This window comes from Agelaius tricolor, unplaced genomic scaffold (genome assembly GCF_023055355.1).
Source record: "Agelaius tricolor isolate 1412-34295 unplaced genomic scaffold, bAgeTri1.0.p SCAF_7, whole genome shotgun sequence".
Classification (NCBI taxonomy): Eukaryota; Metazoa; Chordata; class Aves; order Passeriformes; family Icteridae; genus Agelaius; species Agelaius tricolor.
Genome location: NW_027269267.1, coordinates 24,385,461 through 24,403,418, shown reverse-complemented (window position 1 = coordinate 24,403,418; position 17,958 = coordinate 24,385,461). Strand labels below are relative to the sequence as shown.

The 17,958-nt window shown below is 35.8% G+C and overlaps 1 protein-coding gene across 5 annotated transcripts in view; it reads right to left on the bottom strand.

Moving 5' to 3' along the window:
* The window catches only part of MYO16 (myosin XVI), a 359,080-nt gene that overhangs the window by 145,834 nt on the left and 195,288 nt on the right, over positions 1 to 17,958 (bottom strand). For all 5 annotated transcript variants that reach the window (XM_071430590.1, XM_071430592.1, XM_071430591.1 and 2 more), the window contains exons 13-16: positions 15,748 to 15,875; positions 10,904 to 11,009; positions 8,963 to 9,080; positions 2,842 to 2,989 (exon numbers count right to left, since the gene is read on the bottom strand). In XM_071430590.1, the coding sequence (XP_071286691.1) occupies positions 2,842 to 2,989; positions 8,963 to 9,080; positions 10,904 to 11,009; positions 15,748 to 15,875 (500 nt within the window). The remainder of the gene's footprint in view (positions 1 to 2,841; positions 2,990 to 8,962; positions 9,081 to 10,903; positions 11,010 to 15,747; positions 15,876 to 17,958) is intronic.

Below are 17,958 nucleotides of genomic sequence, written 5' to 3'. Positions count from 1 at the left end.
TAATGAACACAGGGGAGTAGCTGTCAATCAAAAAGCTTTGACTTGCCCTTAAAGACTCTCTCTTCATTGCTGGCATGCTTCCCTTGCTCAGTCTTGAAAAGTGATCTTACCTTTCAGCAATTTCTTCTGTCTTTATCCATCATGAGCCATGCAGATACAATGGGAGACGTATTCATTCGGATCCTTTCCTATGTAGATCAAATCCTTGCTACTTTAAGATCCTAGTTTTCTTATTGAGATCCTAGTTGTGTGCAGGCTCAATACAAAGTGTGCAGCTATTTGTCCTCGCATGATGCCTCAGCAATTACAATGCTTGCAAGAACACCTATTTAAGTTTCTGAGCTCCATCTCCCTCTCAAAAGAGCACCAAACAGCAGAGATTTAGAGCCAAACAACTTTCCCTACACGATGGGGTGACACCCCAGCCTTACAGAGATTCTTAATAATTCCAAAAGGGAGGGATTTCTCCTTTAAGCAATTTACATGAACTCTCAGCCCAGGATTATATATTACATAAAACACTATCTAAATCTCATCTTTCACAGCATCATATTGACAAAATTACTTTAAATCTTTGAGGTACTTTTATCTAAAATAGGAATAAAAAAACCCATTCACTTAAATCTTTCTTACATTACAATGGCTTAAGAAAACAATTTTTAAATTGGGGTACTTTTTGATTTTAATTGCCATTATCTACTAAGATCGTTGAATCTTCTACATAAAAGTGAAATATTAAACAATGCGAAGAGGAATAGAAAAATGATCAAAAAACAACTAGACAGAAACAACCTGCCAAAGGTTTTAAAAGGCCTGTTATCTAGTTAATTTTACTATTTGAATCAAGATTACACTTGTTCAAAGAAAACATTAAAAAATCACTTATGGATGTTACCAGTATGATGTGATCTCATCAAGATTTAACTAAGCCAGAAATAATGAGCTTATAAAAGAGGCCAGATCTTGCCTTCCTGATTCATGAGTGAGTTTGATGCAGTAGAAATTCATCCCTAGTTTAACTTTATCAGCTGAGAAAGATCTAGCTCACTGAAGTACTGCTCTCAGGAGTTTAAGGTAAGAAAAATTTGGCCCAAACACTCTCAATAATTTAAGATATAATCTACTGTACATAGGCAAGGAAAACCTTTATTGATAAAAGCAGGTTTATGCAAATATTCAGCTATAAATTACTTCTAAAGCTTTGGTACTGCAATGTTCAGACATCTATTTAGAAATACCATTTTGTTCTTTTTGGATGATTATCAGATATCAGCTAAAGCTTTGTTCATGTGAATCTAATTATTCAGGTTTACACTAAGTTCTTTTCTGTCTGAGCTTCTTGCAAGAGGACTTCAAACTGTTTCACTTTCTGAACAAACTGAGGGCTTCCAAACAACTTATGCTAGAAGAGGAATAAAAGTAATCATCAAGAACTTAGAATACCTTTGGTCTTCAAAGTCCTCAAACAATTTAAAATATAGAATTTTACTCTTCTCCCTGCCCTGACATGAATCATTTTTAACAAAGGAATTTAACCTGAGGTATCTTCGGAGTTACTGCTGCATGATATTCTGTATAATACAGAAATGGTAACAGCTTAAAACAATATCAAACAATGGTAGTCAGAAGACTTCTGTCTAAGAAAAAAATCATAATCAATTAAGCTTTTTCTGCAAAAATTAATGCAGCATCTTTCTATTTACAGGTTTGTATCTAGAACTGCTATTTCATTCAAGTAACTAGCCAGAGTAGAAAATGAAAAAGTTGAGAAAAAAATATCCATGGGAAAAAGGCTTAGATGTGAAAATCTGAAAACATTCTCCTTACATAGTTTTAATTACGATTGGTCTTTTTTACAGTTACTTGCTATACTCATTTTAAAGGTAGTCAGTTTAAGAGAGGATCATTAATACTAAATAGCCCACTCTCATTTCACTGACACTTAGGAAAGACTGAAGAGTAAAATGCAAATTAACCAAATGAGGAATATTTTTTCATTCTAAAATAGTCAGAATGAATAAATTCTGAGATAATCACAACATTTACTGAAAAAAAAAAAAACCAAAATCTCCTCCTATAGTAAACATTTGGAGTATATTAAGCCTTAGACATGCTATATTTGTGTGTCTATATTCAGCTCTTTATATTTAAGCTCTCACTATTAAAGGCAACGTGATCAGCACAGTTTATAAAGACACACAAAGCTCTGTGCTTTGGATGAACTGAACCACATTTGTAAATCATTATACCGCTGAGCAGGGACTCAACCTCCTTTGATTGCAAATAGGAGCCAAGACAACCAGCTCATGTGGAGTCATACAGAAAAACGTATTTTAGGTGCTGGGTGTTGAATCCTATCATTGGGTTCAAAGCAGTCAAAACTTTGCTTTCTGTTTTTCTTACTAATTTGATATAAAGTAAGTATCAAAATGAAAATGGAGATATCAGGTTACATTTAGTGACATTTCATCAAAATCAACATATTCCATAAGAAAATTACAAATAAATCAAACAGTTTTTACCTTAAGAAACAACTTTTCACCAGGGAAAAAAACCAAAAACAATAGACCTACTCTAGCCCACAAAAGACAGAGAAAGAGCTAATAAATTTCTTTTTCTCCTTTGAGGCAACAATATAAATGGATATAAAACTCTGATCTTGTTAAGAGACTATATATGTACTTCAGAACTAAATACTCATGAGAAAGTACTCCATAATAAATAATTTCAGACCTCATTGAAAAGTTAGAAGATTTTTAACTATTAGAAGAAGGACCTCAACAGCAGAGAGGCATTAATATAAAAAAACTATTAATACTAAATATAAAGTTGTTTTCCTACCTGTGTGCAGATAAATTACTGAGGTACAGGGTGTATTTTTCTTCAGCAGACAATCCATCCATCATCAAGTAAAAAACATGAAAATTACTCTGGTTGAGAGGTTGGATAACAACACGAGACTTCTCCAACATGTATGTATAAATCCTAGCTGATTAAGAAACAAACACATAAATTCATAATTACACTGATTGTTCTAAACTTAAATGTCTTAAACCATTCACCATTGCAACAGTTCAGAATAAACCATGTTTCTTATAAAATGATCTGAGGGGAGCATATAAAATATAGTATTGCCATTTATAGTCCATGGTTTTCTATACCAATCATATTCAAAACCCCAATTCCATTAGAATTGGTAGAACAAACATATTACCACACTTACTTACTCTTTGACATTACCATCAAAACTACTTAGTTTTGAAGATACTGATGTTGATTTGTATAAGTTGCTGTATATGGCAAGATTTTTCTGAGACAAGCTATTAGTCATCTCACCAAAATGGAGCTATCTGAGCACTGGCATCTATTCTATCCTCCTCCTAAACAGAAAGATGGGAGAGAGATTCAAGACCTCTTGAAAAAACACACTTTGGAAACATTTATTCTTTCTCTGCTGGTAATCAGGAACAGAGAGATTAATAGTTTTGATTAACCACCTAGCTTCTAGATGGCTACAAAGAGGCAAATCCTCTGCAGAACAGGTTATCAACAGGCTCACTGACCTGAGCCTGGGGGATCATGGGCTATGATGACCTGAATAAATGAGAAGCCATGTGAATCACAAGTCTGGGGAAGAAGGTGAAGGAGGATGAATCTGAGTGAGATTTGCCTACAGAAAAACAGCTTACAGGATCATATATAACCTCAGTCTCACAAAGATTCTGAAAGAGGCAAAGCACAGAAGCAAAGGAATTATTGAGCCTCAGACTGATTTACCTTTTTACAAGATAAAAGACATTTTAGAGATACATGTGAAGAGACAGGGATATTCACTGTTTTGGGCAGGCTGCTCTTGAGCTCTGCCCTGGGAATACACCACCATGTGGTTCCAGATGCAAGAGACTAAGAGAACAAGGGAATGTCCAACTGCAGCTAGAGGTCAGGGCCTTTCTGGTAAATGGGAATCTAATCCCATTTCCCACTTACTCAGCTGCTGGCATAAATTCTCTCATTATTTTAACACTAGCTGTGGTACAAAGACCAGAAGCACTTCTCTTCACACATAACTGATCACCTCTACCACATGGACATGGTCCATGCTGCAGCTCTAGGCTTTTCAGTATCTGGAGTATGGCAGAGCTTTCACAGAGTCTTGCAAGCACCCTCACCCTGGGGTCACTCTCGGGCTCTTGAGTTTGGAGCATAAGGTGCACTTCTCAGCAACAGAGAACCCATATTTTTGAACCCAGTAAGCAGATGAGAATATTAAACTGTAGCCTGGCTTTCACCCAACTCATTCAGGACTCCTTTCCTCATGAACTGGAAGTATTATTTGAACATATAGTCACTGTAAATATTGGTGCATGCATCCGGCAGCACAGGAAGTATGCTCTCTAAATGCATACCACTCGCATCTTTTTGGAATTTTTCTCATTTTTTACTTTTTTTAAGCTGGCTGGGATTAAAGCAATATTTTCAGAATCAGTTCTGGACTCACAGCTGTTGCCTAATGCAAAGTGAAATATTTTGGTGAATGACAGTGTGTATTTGAGGTAGTTGCATCAGGCTAATGAGGCATTAGGCCAGCAGGCAGAATGTCCGTTCCTGTCACCATACAATTGCTAATGTCCACTGCTAAGTTATTGCTGTATCATCTGTATTTGTCTGGTCATTTCCTTTTAAATTAAACTTATCTTTTGAAGTTCTTTAAGTTTCTGTTTATACTGTTGAAATAAACACAGCAAACCTGCGGTTACTTGAAGTAGTGTGTATGAGGGAACACAGCCTTTGAGAATGCTGCTGAAAGACAGCACAGATGGGAGAGAAATGAAATGGGTGAATCCTGAACATGTTGTTTTGAGAAAGGCCTCAGCAGCTAAATTCTGTCAATGAACTAAATACAACTATGCAGGGTCTCAAAGAGCTACTCTGCACAGGCCAAACCATCCTGGACACACCCCAGTTAAGGAGTGCAGAAGGTCAGTGGTACATTAGCCAGGGACATCCTCTACACTCTCTTTATGTAACAGCACAGATATTTCCTGACATTTGCTGGCAACCAAAACCATGCCTGGGACTCTGGCTAAGAGACAGCAGGACTGACGGAGAGGACTTGTACCTCTGACTTGCTGAAGCAAGGAAACATGATCTGGCCCATTTAATCATCCTACAAAATGTAGTAGTGAGCTGCTATTATGGAATCAATATGATGAGAAATTGTGTATCATCCATCTAATCCTCTGCTGCTACACTACAGAAAAAACTAAAAAACCCAAACCTGTATGGGAAGTAGAAAGGCACACTTGGGAAATCATGTATGTCTCTGGCTCCAGTAACTTTGCAACACATTATAAATTGAAGCAATGCAATAATGGCAGAACTGGCCCAGACACACACTTTCGTCAGAATCAATCATTACCTGGTTGTCATTTCTACAGGGTGAAACAGAATAGATGAACCTGAAGGATGATTTCCATCTTTTATTGTGCTTGTAACTTATTTCACAGTAAAACTAATCCAACCATCAATTAATTTGAAAAGAGTTCACTGCAAATCTTTAATCACGTTTCTGTGTGCAATATTTTTCACTAAGGCTTTTATAACTACCACTTCAGGTGTTTTTAACATTCATTGATTAATAGAAGCAGGAAAAATGTTACCAAAGGTCATCTATCATTTAACTTTAATGATGAGTAACATCAGTTATTCAGATGACACAAATTAATTCAGCCTTTTCCAAGTACTTCAAGTCACCTGCACTTTAATAAGGCTAAATACATTCCATCTCAACTAGCATCTCCAGCAGTGGGAAGAGCTGTTAAGAAAAGCCAAGCTTCCAATCAGAAAGAATCAAACAAAGCATCATCTTAATGGTGCTAAGAGTCATAAAGAAAATTATCATGGTAGTATGCTTTCCTATAAAGTGAAATATGTTTGTTAATCTATGTGTGAAATAAAAGGGAGAACACTCATAAAGTTCCAAAGCAAAGTCTGTCATTTTTGTGCAATGGTAATTGTGCCTCCAGGCACAAACAAATTTTTACTTCCTTTAACAGCTCACTTGATCTACTCAGAAGCTACAGAGTCAGCAAGCAGATTCTGTATTTTAAGTGTGGCCAGTGAAATCTGTCTTTCAGTTATGGATTCTTAGAAACTACATTGCTCCTTCTCAAAAACCATGCTGTCCAAAACACAGCTATTTGTAAAGCCAAGAAAACATTTGTTTGTCCATTTCAATGTCACTTAAAAAAAAAATTTAAAAAAAAATCTGTCCTTGGTTTTCAAAAAGTGAAGACTGAGCTAATCAATGCCTGAAAAGCAGCTTAATTTGTTTTAGAAACTTAATGAAATCACTGGCCTGCAGTTTATTCTAAGTGTTTGTTCTAAAATAAAACTTTTTGTTACATAAAACCTCTTCAGATATCTGTACTGGCTTTGCTTTGAGTAGAGCCACACTATAATTCTCCATCCTTTTTTTCCAAACAAGGATTTCTTCATGTCAGAAATACAGTTTATGCTAAAGAATGAATCAAATCTAATGATGAAAATTATGGAGAACATTTCAATTATTTAGGTACATTGTACTTTCTGCTAGAAGAATAAACCTTGGATAAAAGTCAGAGCATTTCCAGGGTCTAGAAGAACTTCAGCATGAATAAGAAGTTGTCACAAACTTCACTGGTGTCCACTCAAAACACAAGGAGTGCCCCCTTGGGCTTGCCCTCTGTAATAAAAAGTGTGCACACGTATTTTGCATGTCCCTGCCTTAGTAAATTGTTCCAGATCTCCACATGTAATATCTATCTGTGGAGGAGGTTAAACCACCTAAACCCTTTGATGGAGGCAGCCTAGTGTCACTTGGATTTTTGTTTACAAATCAGACATATTTAGCCCCGTTAGTATCAATGAGTTATAAATTCATGGCTCAGCAAAATCAGATGTTCTGCATCTTTAAATTATTAATTTATGTTTAAACAGTGCAGACAGTAAATACTGCTGCAAATGATCTTGCAAATAAATACAGAGTATGCCTGGGTGGAATTTAAACCTGCCAAAGACAATATGCATTATTCTTTTTGCATTTATGGTGGTCTAAACCTGGGACAATTTCACTCAGATGTGATGCTTAGCAGTGGCTGAGAAATGGCAACATCTACTACGCAAATCAAACAGCAGGAACAATTGCCAATTTCAGAAATATACAGCACATTTCTACTGCTGTAGCAAGGCATGCCTCTCTTGACCGTAAATTATGTAACTTTAAGATATCTTAGAGTTGGGAAAAATAATTGATTCAATTTTTAAATAATTGGGGAATAGCAGGGTAGATAAGTAATTTGTTTACATTTGTTAATTGACCTGACTACCCTTATATTTTCTCATTTGATGCCTATGGCTTGAGAATCATGAAAACACAGAATTAGTGAATCAGAAAACTGACACAAGAACCTGTTTAACTGATCCTGTCACAGGCAATGGCTATGAATTAAACAGTCAGTTCTGAGTAAAGCTGTCCATAAACCCATGTCCCTATAGACACAATATACTAAAATTAAATAGGTACAATACAAAGGGTTGATAAAATTTTAGCTTTAGAGATTGAGGTTTAGTTTTTACAAACTGAACTGAGATGCTCTTCAGTCCATGCTAATGTATATTTAAATTTGCATTCCTCCCACAAGAGCTTATAAATGAAAAACAAAATCACACATTTTTAGTTTTGAATTTCCTTTGAAATTATCCTACACTCATTATAAAACAAACCAGAAAAAAATGTTAGCAATTTCCCATGCATGACATTTCCCGTGAAGGCACTATCATATTTTCTAGAGTATAGTGAACTGTCTCAAGAAAATGTAATTGGAAATATTTCCAAAGAAATTTTAGGAAAGTCTTCAGAAAAAAAGAGTTTTAAAATTAAAAAAAAAAAAAAAAAAGGAGTAGATTTGGAAATGCTTATCTAAGAGAATGTAATTTACTTTAATTTACTTGGAACAAAAGTGTGTCATGCAATACAGCTTCTGCATCCAGGAACAGTGCAAGTAAGAAACTGTGTAGTTGTTTCTGCAGACATACTTTGCTTTGATAGTGAGTAGCTTTATGATGACCTATGTGGACCAGAAAGGAAAGCTCTCTCTGACTGCTTTTGAAGAGAGAGCTTTCAGAATCAAACTGAAAGTTTGCTCAATTTCCTTGTTTTTCTTTCTTTTTTTGTTTTTTTGGAGGTATTTGTTTTTGTTTCTGTTTTTGGTTGGTTTTTTTTTTGAAACTAATGAATGCTTACTATGGATCAGAAGACTCACACTTAATCTGAAAGCAGGAATGAATTTCACACTATCTTGCCTCTAAGAAGAATAAACAACAATATGGTTCCTAGTTGTTTTAAAAGAAGCTCTAAGCTGAAATAAATTACTTCTAATTTCAGTATTACAGAATATACTTGTTGGCTTTTTTGTTGTTTTTTTTTTTTTGTTTTTGTTTGTTTGTTTTTGTTTTGTTGTTGTTGTTTGGGTTTTATTTTTGTTTTTGTTTTTTGTAGTAAACATATTCTATTACTCACTAATTTAAGGGATACTTAAAATACCCAATACAATAATAGGTACAAAAGCACAACTTAACAACTTAATCCATTTTTCACTTTTATTTCACAGCTCTCTCAGTTTGTTGACCTGTGAAATAAAACGAAACATGACCGCCTGGGAAATATAAGGAATTGCTGCTGTCAATTTGTTTCTTGTCTTTTCCTGCCACCTTGTGGTTGCTTAGAACAGGGCGCTGCTCACTCGTGACGAGTGATCAATTCACAGGCTGTGAAATCTGTTCCTCTGACACTCCCTGACCCCCCTGGCCTCTTTCATGTCCTTTGAATCCCTTGCTGTCCAATTCTGTGCATGGCACACTGGGATCTCTGATCTGACACTCTGTGCGTGACATCAAAATTTACAGATTAAGTGATACTTACCTGCAATTAATGTTTTTTTTCTCTCACAAAACTGTAGTTCAAAATACTTTATAAAACAGCTGGAAAAATCACTCAAGGGTGTCTTAGCATGTCCAAAGGCCTCCAAGATACAGTTTACCTGCAAAATAATATTAAAGAAGCAAAAAGAGAGGAAATAAACAGGAAGATATTTCAAGAAACATCTGTGAGGTTTGGTTGTAATTAATTTATTGGGGAAAAAGAAGAAGACCATTTTTCGTCTCATACTTAAAAAAAAATACTTTGCAGATTTTTTTCCAAAATAGTAATTAAAGTAGGACAGCTCAAAATAAATATATTCCAAAAAAAGTAATTTCAGAATAGTAGAAGTTTTAAGTGTAAGATTCACACGTGAGCTGTGTCCCTACCAGTAATTCAGACACGAGTGACTGGAATCATATTCCTGGAACTGTCATACTTAGCAAAATATTAAAATCTTTGAAAGCTTTTAAAGCTACAGTCAGTCAATACTAATAATCCAACAGAGGAATTTACAAGTTTTATATCATGTCAGAAATGGCATAAATTCTTGATTTCAAATAGAATTATTTCAAGATTATACTAGTAAAAACTGAGGGGAAAACAGATTCAGACATTTTTTATGGCACATCTCACTAATGCATTTCCATGTTAGGCTTTCATGGTCACAGCCATTGTATTTAGCTTTTTTGTGTATAATTAGTTGCTTGCACCCTGACAGATTCCCTTCAGAACTTTCCTCTGTGCGTCCTTGAAGCTGACTGCAATGTGGTGCACATACACTTGTTCTGACATCACTCTTTTCATGAAGGTGGATGAACTTGCTGGGGAGGGAAGAGAAGCTGTGGAGTGGTACAGAAGCTCTAAAAATTAAACCAGTCACAATTATTAATTAAACCAGATGTCTGTGCAGTAGGTGGCAGCAGAAATCTAGCCAGCCAAGTTTTGGTTCCAGTTCCACTCCAGTAGAGATGTTAAGTATGTGTTTGCTTTTAGACTAATTCAGCACTTGCTTTAACCTGTGCAATTTTATTAATTTAATGTGCTATGCATAACTGCAGCAGGAATGAATCCAGACAACTGTGTTCATTTAGTTACCTTAAAAGGTAACTAAATTAGAATCTCTATTCCCTACGGATGAGATCTGATACATTTACCATCTAAAGTCAGATATCCCATCTAAGCTAGTTTTAAAGGGTCTTTCTATACCCAAAATTTGATAATGCTCTTCCACCCCCATTAAGACCCATTGATAGCTGTCTCTGAGTTGGTATCTCAGATGAGAAGTTTCATCAGGAAAGGTAATTTCTTTAAAGAATTTGAATTGGCAATCCAGGGTTCAGCATAATTTAAAATTTCAGGGTGAACCTTTCTAGGGAATTAAATATGGGTATATATTTTGTAAATTAAGTATGACTGAAAAATATTTAGAACTCTTACCTATTTCTTAAATATATTTAGTACACAGATATTGAGCCATATGACTTCATTCAATCCTTGCAGTTTTCCTGCAAGTTTATAGTTTCTGTCTTGCATACTATTACTTCAGATGTCTCGACACTTCTTATACTGTCCAGCAAATACCATACAGGCAAATTTATTTATTTACTGAAGGCAATTAATTTCGTGTATAAGAAACAGTTCCTTATCACAGACATGTTTCCTATTCACTGCAACACTGATTTTCAAAGTCACTAAAACATAGAAACAAAACTATCTCCACTTTGGAGATGCTTTTTATCAGATCAATGTGAGCTTAATCCCAATCCCATTCCCATTCATGGAAAAAAAAAAAAACAACTTTGTTTTACTTCAAAGGTGAAAACAAGCCATTTATGAACTTCTACAGAGCTGACACCTTTTTCCACACAACTCAAATATCTCTGTCTATCCAAGAGGCCAAGATTTTGCTTCATTTCACTCAGTAGTCGGAATGCTACTTACGTGTTTTATCTTTGTATCAAAGGTATTTCTGCTGCAGCTGGCTCTGCAAGTGAGGTGTTTCACTATCTGTTTGCAGGCTTCAGTCTTCCCAGAACCACTTTCTCCACTGCAAGAAGACAGGCAAGGAAGAGAGGGAGGAATCAGGGCTAGTTATACAACTGAAATGTTATTTATATTCTCTGCTAGCTTTGTTTGAATGGATTGAAGGTACCTCCATCAAAACTTTATTTCAAATAACAGAAGGTTTATGGATGACAAATAAAGAACACAACATAGGAGACAGACAGACTGTGTATATACATGAAGGCTGTCAGAGCTGTCAACATACCTTGTCTTGTACCACAGGTCAAACCAATCAAATCTAATGCTTTCAAGTCTTTTTGAAGGTACTTATAGCACCAATTTTATGTTTTCCTTTATCTTTCATCCAGTAAAGGAGCTCACTTATGCTGCCTGGTTCTCTTTGCAGATGGGGAAATTACTGTTGTGGTAATGATGGGGAATCAGAAGAAATGGAAAGTGAAGAATACAATAGGAAGAATGGAAAGAAAATACAAAAGGAACAGGAAGGAAAATAAAAAGTTGATTGATTTTACAACCTGCCCGCTTTCTGCAGTACATTCTGACTTTAGTGATTCTATCTAGATTGCTGTGATTTCTGGTTTGTGATGTAGAATAAAATGAGTATTTCTGACAGGGAAACTGTATAGGGTGAGTAAATAGGGTGAAAGGCAATAGAATGACCAATGTTGAAAGAAACAATAGAAAAGTGGTGGCATGGAGGAAATAAGCAAAATTCCCTGCAGGGAAGCCAAAGTGGGACTCTTAGTCAGGAACCGTAGTGACAGGACAAGGAATAATGGTACAAACTGAAAGAGGGGAAATTTAGGTGAGACTTCAGGAAGAAACATGAAGTTTAGTTAGTTAGGAAGGAAGTTCATGAAGTTTTCTCCCCTTCCCCCTCTGGCTTTCCAGCTTTTCTTTATAACTACCTGATGGGGGGCCTGTTCCCTACTATTGCTTTTTAAATATTTTGTTAATACAGCCTTAATTACAGCTCAAAACGTCTTTCTTCAAATACTATGAATAATTAAAAAATAAGTTCTGTTTTGAAATTAAGAAAAAAAATTAAAATCTGAATTTGTTAGGAAAAAAAAACAATTGAAAGTGTGAAAATACAAAGTCATGTGAAGCAAAGAACATGACCCATTATACACCCAGGGGAATTAAAGAAGCTACAACTGTCAAATCTACAGCATTTGGATTATCATCCATTATCATATATATTGCATGGAGGGGGACTTTGAGATAGACAGAGCCATCACATGGAAAAAATTAATCAAGGAAGCCCAGGTAAAAGAGTCAGAAAACAGCCAACCCCAGGCACTTTTTAATAATTACTTTCTGCAAGTGCTGAGAAGTACTTGCTTACCCCCAATTTCTACATCTTAGGCAGCTTTGTCTATACCTTTATGATTTCAGAACAGTGGATCATGATTGGATCATTACTGTTAGGTAAACAACAACCCCATTATAAAGAAATTCTATAAATCATCTATTCAGGGAAAATATGACAAAATACAGAACTTGTAAGCAATATATCTGTCATTTCAGATGTTATAAATGGCAGGGTTTTATTTTTTGTGCTTCATTTTCAATTCTGACCAAAGATACCACACTCATACCATATATAACGTAACTTACTCCTGCAGTACTTGAACTATGATCAGAAGTGATGGAAAACTGCTGACAGAATGTGTTCATATAAGATTTCTACCAGATTTAAAGGAAGACAGGTGTGCTGTTCTGCATGAACTTTTGAAACAAATCTCTTATTGTACTACAGGGAGCATTACTACTCCAAATTCCCATTAATATAGTAAGGTATATCCAGGGAAGAGTGACTAAGTTCGCACACTTTTGGGGGTCAGAATAATTTATTTCTTCTCCATTTTCAGAGTAAGTAAGTGAGACACTGAGTCTTGCTCCCAGTGACTGAGGTTTCTAGATTTGAAACAAATATGTGCAAGCAAAACTGTTAAATACAAAAGAATGAGTCTTGTATTATCAGTAATGCTATCTGTAACTGATCAATCTTTTGATTGATCAGTTAGAGATATCATTATTTTTTATTATATTTCTAAAATTAAGCTGAATTGGACAGTGTATTTCTAAACAATGTTTCAATACAAATATGTAACTGTACTGCAGGAGCCCATTGCATCTAAAATACATGGAATTATACTTAAGAAAAATTAAATTGAACAGAATGCTTTTGGTGATGCTAAACTGAGGAAATCCAAAGCTTTCAATGAATTCCACTGTAAAACACAAGGACTTCTCCCCATTCCAGATTATTTGGCTTAAATACGTGATTTATGTCACAACAGTATCATTGGATATTGACACTCCTGACTGTTAACAAGCTAGACCATTTCATTTTATGTATTCATTATGACTTTTTGACTCACAAAATTAGCAATCAGCATGCCATAAATCTTTGGTTTGATTTATTAAGGATCCTTAGCTTTTAACAGGACTATATTTAGGCTCCCTGGACAGCTCTTTACTTATCTTGTCAGTGCTTAATGTATTTTCATATCCTGAAAAGCAGGAGCAAAATGCAGTCAGAAGGAAGCTAATAATGAAAAGTCCACCTACTGGCTATTTAAGAGCATAACTAATAATATCATTTTATTCCATAACTTCCATTAGAAGTTTATACAAAGACAGCTCTTGGTGTTAAGCATATATGAATAAAGCTGGCTTGCTACAAACCTAAAATAATTGCAAATAATTGATAATAGGTTCTTCAGTGATTTGGCTAAATGCTTTCCTGTTGTAAAATGCTCTATTTCAGTGAGTGAGCTTTTTATCAGATGTGAAGTGACTGGGGGAAAAAAATGTAAAAAGGTAACAAATTTGGCTGCACCTCAAGTCCTGTGTCCAGTTCTGGTCTCCTTACTTCAAGAAAGTAAATTCAAGTGCTGGAGGGAGTCCAGAGAAGGGCAACGGAGCTGCTCAAGGGTTTGGAGCACCAAGTCCTAGGAAGAATGGCTGAGGGAGCTGGGGGAGTTTTAGCCTGGAGAAAAGGAGGCTTGGGAGAGACCTGATTTCTCTCTACAACTGCCTGAGAGTGTAGCCAGGTGGGGATTGTCCTCTTCTCCCAGCGACAAAACAGAGAGAAAATAGCCTCAAGCTGCACTAGGGAAGGTTTAGGTGCCCTAGAGTGACTTTTTGATGCTTGTATCCCCATTCGTTTGTTTAGCCCAGAAATAAGTTTTACACCTTTAAGACTGGTTCCAAGAGTGAAGGTGGGAGTTTGTAATCAGGGACTGCACTTGCTCCCCTGTATCTTTCTCCCGGACTGGGTTATTGGCAGCACAGACAGACGGCGGGACAGAGCTCTCCTTTGCTTTTGGTTTGTTTTGGCTAGCTGAGGCAGAGAAGTTCCCTGGACTGTTGTTTTTTCTTTTTCTTGGACTGTTTGAACCTGTTCTGGGCTGAACACCAGAAGAGCACCAGCAGCTCACACCTGTGGCCCAGTGGCCCAGGCCTGGGCTGCGACATTTCCAGCACTAGAGGGACTGATAAGAGACTGAGTGAGCTGAGCTACAGCCCACCAAGGGGACTTTCTGAATTTGTCATATCTTCAGATTGGCAAGAGGTTTCATTGTTTTATATTATTCAAATTTTGTCCTAGTGAATGCTTTGCCTGTTAAACAATTTAACAAAAACAAACTTTTGTTTTCACTTTTCTCCAAAGAAATCTTTTCCCAAACCAGCTGGGGGAGGGTCCACTTGAACTTACTTTCAAGAAGAACCCCTTTAGAAGTTTTCTCCCAAATTCACCCTAAAGCAGGACAGTTGGACATCAGGTCTTTGCAGGAAGGGTGATTAGACATTAGAATGGGCTGCTCAGGGCAGTGGTAAAGTCACCATCCCTGGAGGTGTTCAAGAAATGACTGGAACTGCACTCAGTGACATGGTCTAGTTGACAAGGTGGTGTTCAGTCAAAGGTTGGGCTCAATGATTTCAAAGGTCTTTTAAAATCTCATTGAGTCTCTAATCCCAAAGAGGATGTTAAGATTAAAGATTCACAAGATAGGAAAGTATGTAAAGAGTGAAAAGATTGAAAAGGGATGAGACTGAGAGACACATTTCTTTGACTGAGTACATCAAATTCACCAGACGCACTGTTTTCAAAGAGTTTGAGAAAAGAAGGATTAATAGATTTGGGGATTAAAACATTCCAGGTGAATGCCAAATTTCACCATTATAAAACCAGCATATTTGGATGAAACTTTTTTCACAGATTACTAATACAATTACTCACAATCTTGAGTTATTTATCATTGAAACAACACTGTGAGTAAGGGTTAAAGTCCATTTTAAATCTATTTTGAGCTTGGAGAGCTAAAGAACAAACTCATGGTCACACAAACAGAGGCAGAGTGCATGCTCCAATACAAGCACCTCACCACAGGGGTTTATAATTTAGTCAAGGACTTATCATTTTTATTGTCAATAGATTCTGTTTCTAATCCTGATTCATGTAATATCAGCAAACACACACAGCAGTTTTGAATTCTTTACCATTAACTCTTGTTCCTAATTAGATGCAGCTACATGGAGTGGCAATTGCCCAAGAGAATTTATGAACTTGAGATGTAATTAAACCTTTTTCATTTCTATTTTGCTCTAATGTATGATACAGAGATCAGTACACAGAAAAAAAAAATCAGTTAGAGAAAAAAAAAATTGAAATCTCAACTGCTGAGGCCCAAGGGAAACTGCTGAAAGGCAGGAGGTACAAATTAATTAATAGAAAGATAAATTTTCACCTGAGGATAAAGCACTGGGGACGCTGCTCCTGGAATAGCATGTGGTAAGCTCTTTCAGCACAGGAAAATATATGTGGGGGAAGTGAGGAACACAGTTTTCCAGAGTTACTTAAATAAAGCTGAGTGACCTGAAAAATTACAGAAAATTAAAATGATAAATGCATTTCAAAACAGTTATGTTTCACCTCCTTAATCTTGGGTCTTCTGTAAAGCTTTCTAAGCATTATGGACAGAACTTCTCTATGTATAGAAGCGATACCTTTACAACAGCTATGAAGATCTTAATTACAGAAAATAGATCTTAAAACACAGAAAGTCTAATTAAGATACAAAATGAAACATAACTAGAGGACTTAACAGTGCTGGTTTGTGCATTAAGTAAAAGAAAACCTAGTAAGCTACATTTTAATGCCTTACATTTATAGTTTTTCAATGTCTTGACTTGAAAATTTACAAAATTAAATATGAACATCCCATGAAAAGTTAAAGGAATAATTTATAAACTAATAATTTATTACATGGCAGAGCCGTCTCCCACAAATAGGCTCTCTGCAATATAGAATAACTCCTGACACACATAGCTGGCAACATGTACTACCCTTAAAGCCTGAGTAAATCCAATTATCTCTTATAGAAACCACTTTTTTTTTTTTTTTTTTTCCTGAGGATATCCTGATATGTCATCCCTTTCTGTCCCATGCTGTCTTGTTTAATTAGATACTAAACTATTTAATCCTGGGGTATCTACAACAGTGAAGCTGAATGAATCCTCCATGATATCTTCTCAGTCAGGCCTTAAGGGCTACCAGACCAAAAGGATTAAATCCACACCAATTCTCCAGGAATCATTTCAGAATGTCACTAAGTACAAAGAAAAACCTTCACACAAGTATGCTCAATGCAAAATGTGGCAAGTTTATGTATTTTTCTAACATGAACTTCAAGGATATATTTGTCCTAATCGGGCACAAGTAAATTCTGCAGGAATGCAACAAATCAGCAAGACTGCAGCTCAAGCATTTCTACAGTCACTATGATACCTTCAAAATTGTACTTGCATGTCTTTTGTATAATGCTATTGTAATGTGCAGTGTAGTTGTACAGTGTATTTCCATGTAGAAATGCAATAATTTTGTCATCTTGCAATTACATGGAATTTCATAAGGAGCAAAGTACATCAGTGTCCATTATTGTGTGATTCTTTATGTCATCTCAGAGTGAATGATTTCTTATGAAACATTTATTTTGGTAGTATTCTATTGGAACAAAGTGTGTGCAATCACTGCACAATAACAAAATTGTCTGTCAAAAAGTTATATACATTGTTTTTTTTAAAAAAGAAGGAAACATAAAATGTGGCTGTTATTAAAATATATAGATGATGATATTTTCATTGCTTCATCCTTGTTCTAAAAATAGTATCATGCTCAATACATGTTTGCATTCCTTTTCTTTTTGACAGCTAACAAACTGCATACCTGAAACAAAAATGCTAACTAATGAGCCACATCATATAGCATGTCAGCATTTAGTGAGGAATTGAGATCATCACTTTTTATTACTTTAATACATAGACCATCTAACACTTAGAGACTTTAATACAACATCAGCTAAGATGCTGCACTACATTGGAGCATTTCAAAAACAAAGTGGTTTTACAACCATGGTTTCTTGATCATCTGGGAAATACCTGCATAATGCACAATTGTCTGCAGATTACAAAGATGAAGTGAAAGCAATTATTATCCAAGGTGACCCAAACAATTACAGGACAAAAAAAGTGTCTCATGATGAACTTAATTAAATAGATCTATCACAGAGAAGTAAAGATGCAGCAAACATTCAGGAAACATTTTAATATGTAAACTCTTCCTCTTTACAGTTCTCTCTTGGTGCACAAAATCATGTATCCCATATAAAATACACAGTGCCAGGAAAAAATACCATCATCTAAAACCTTGGCGATGATGGGTGATTTTGATTTCTAGAAATAAATTCAGACTCCCTCCTTAGAATCTGCTGCTTCTACCATGAATATCACTGTGTTTCTTTCTCTCAGATTTACTACTGTTACACACCAAGCCACATGATGCAGCAAACAGCCACAAATGACAATTTGCTTCCCAAATTTTTAACCCTTTATAATTCTTGTAAGTTAAATAGACATATTTGGACATTCCCTGTCAGGGAGGCTGAACTCTGTGATCTCTG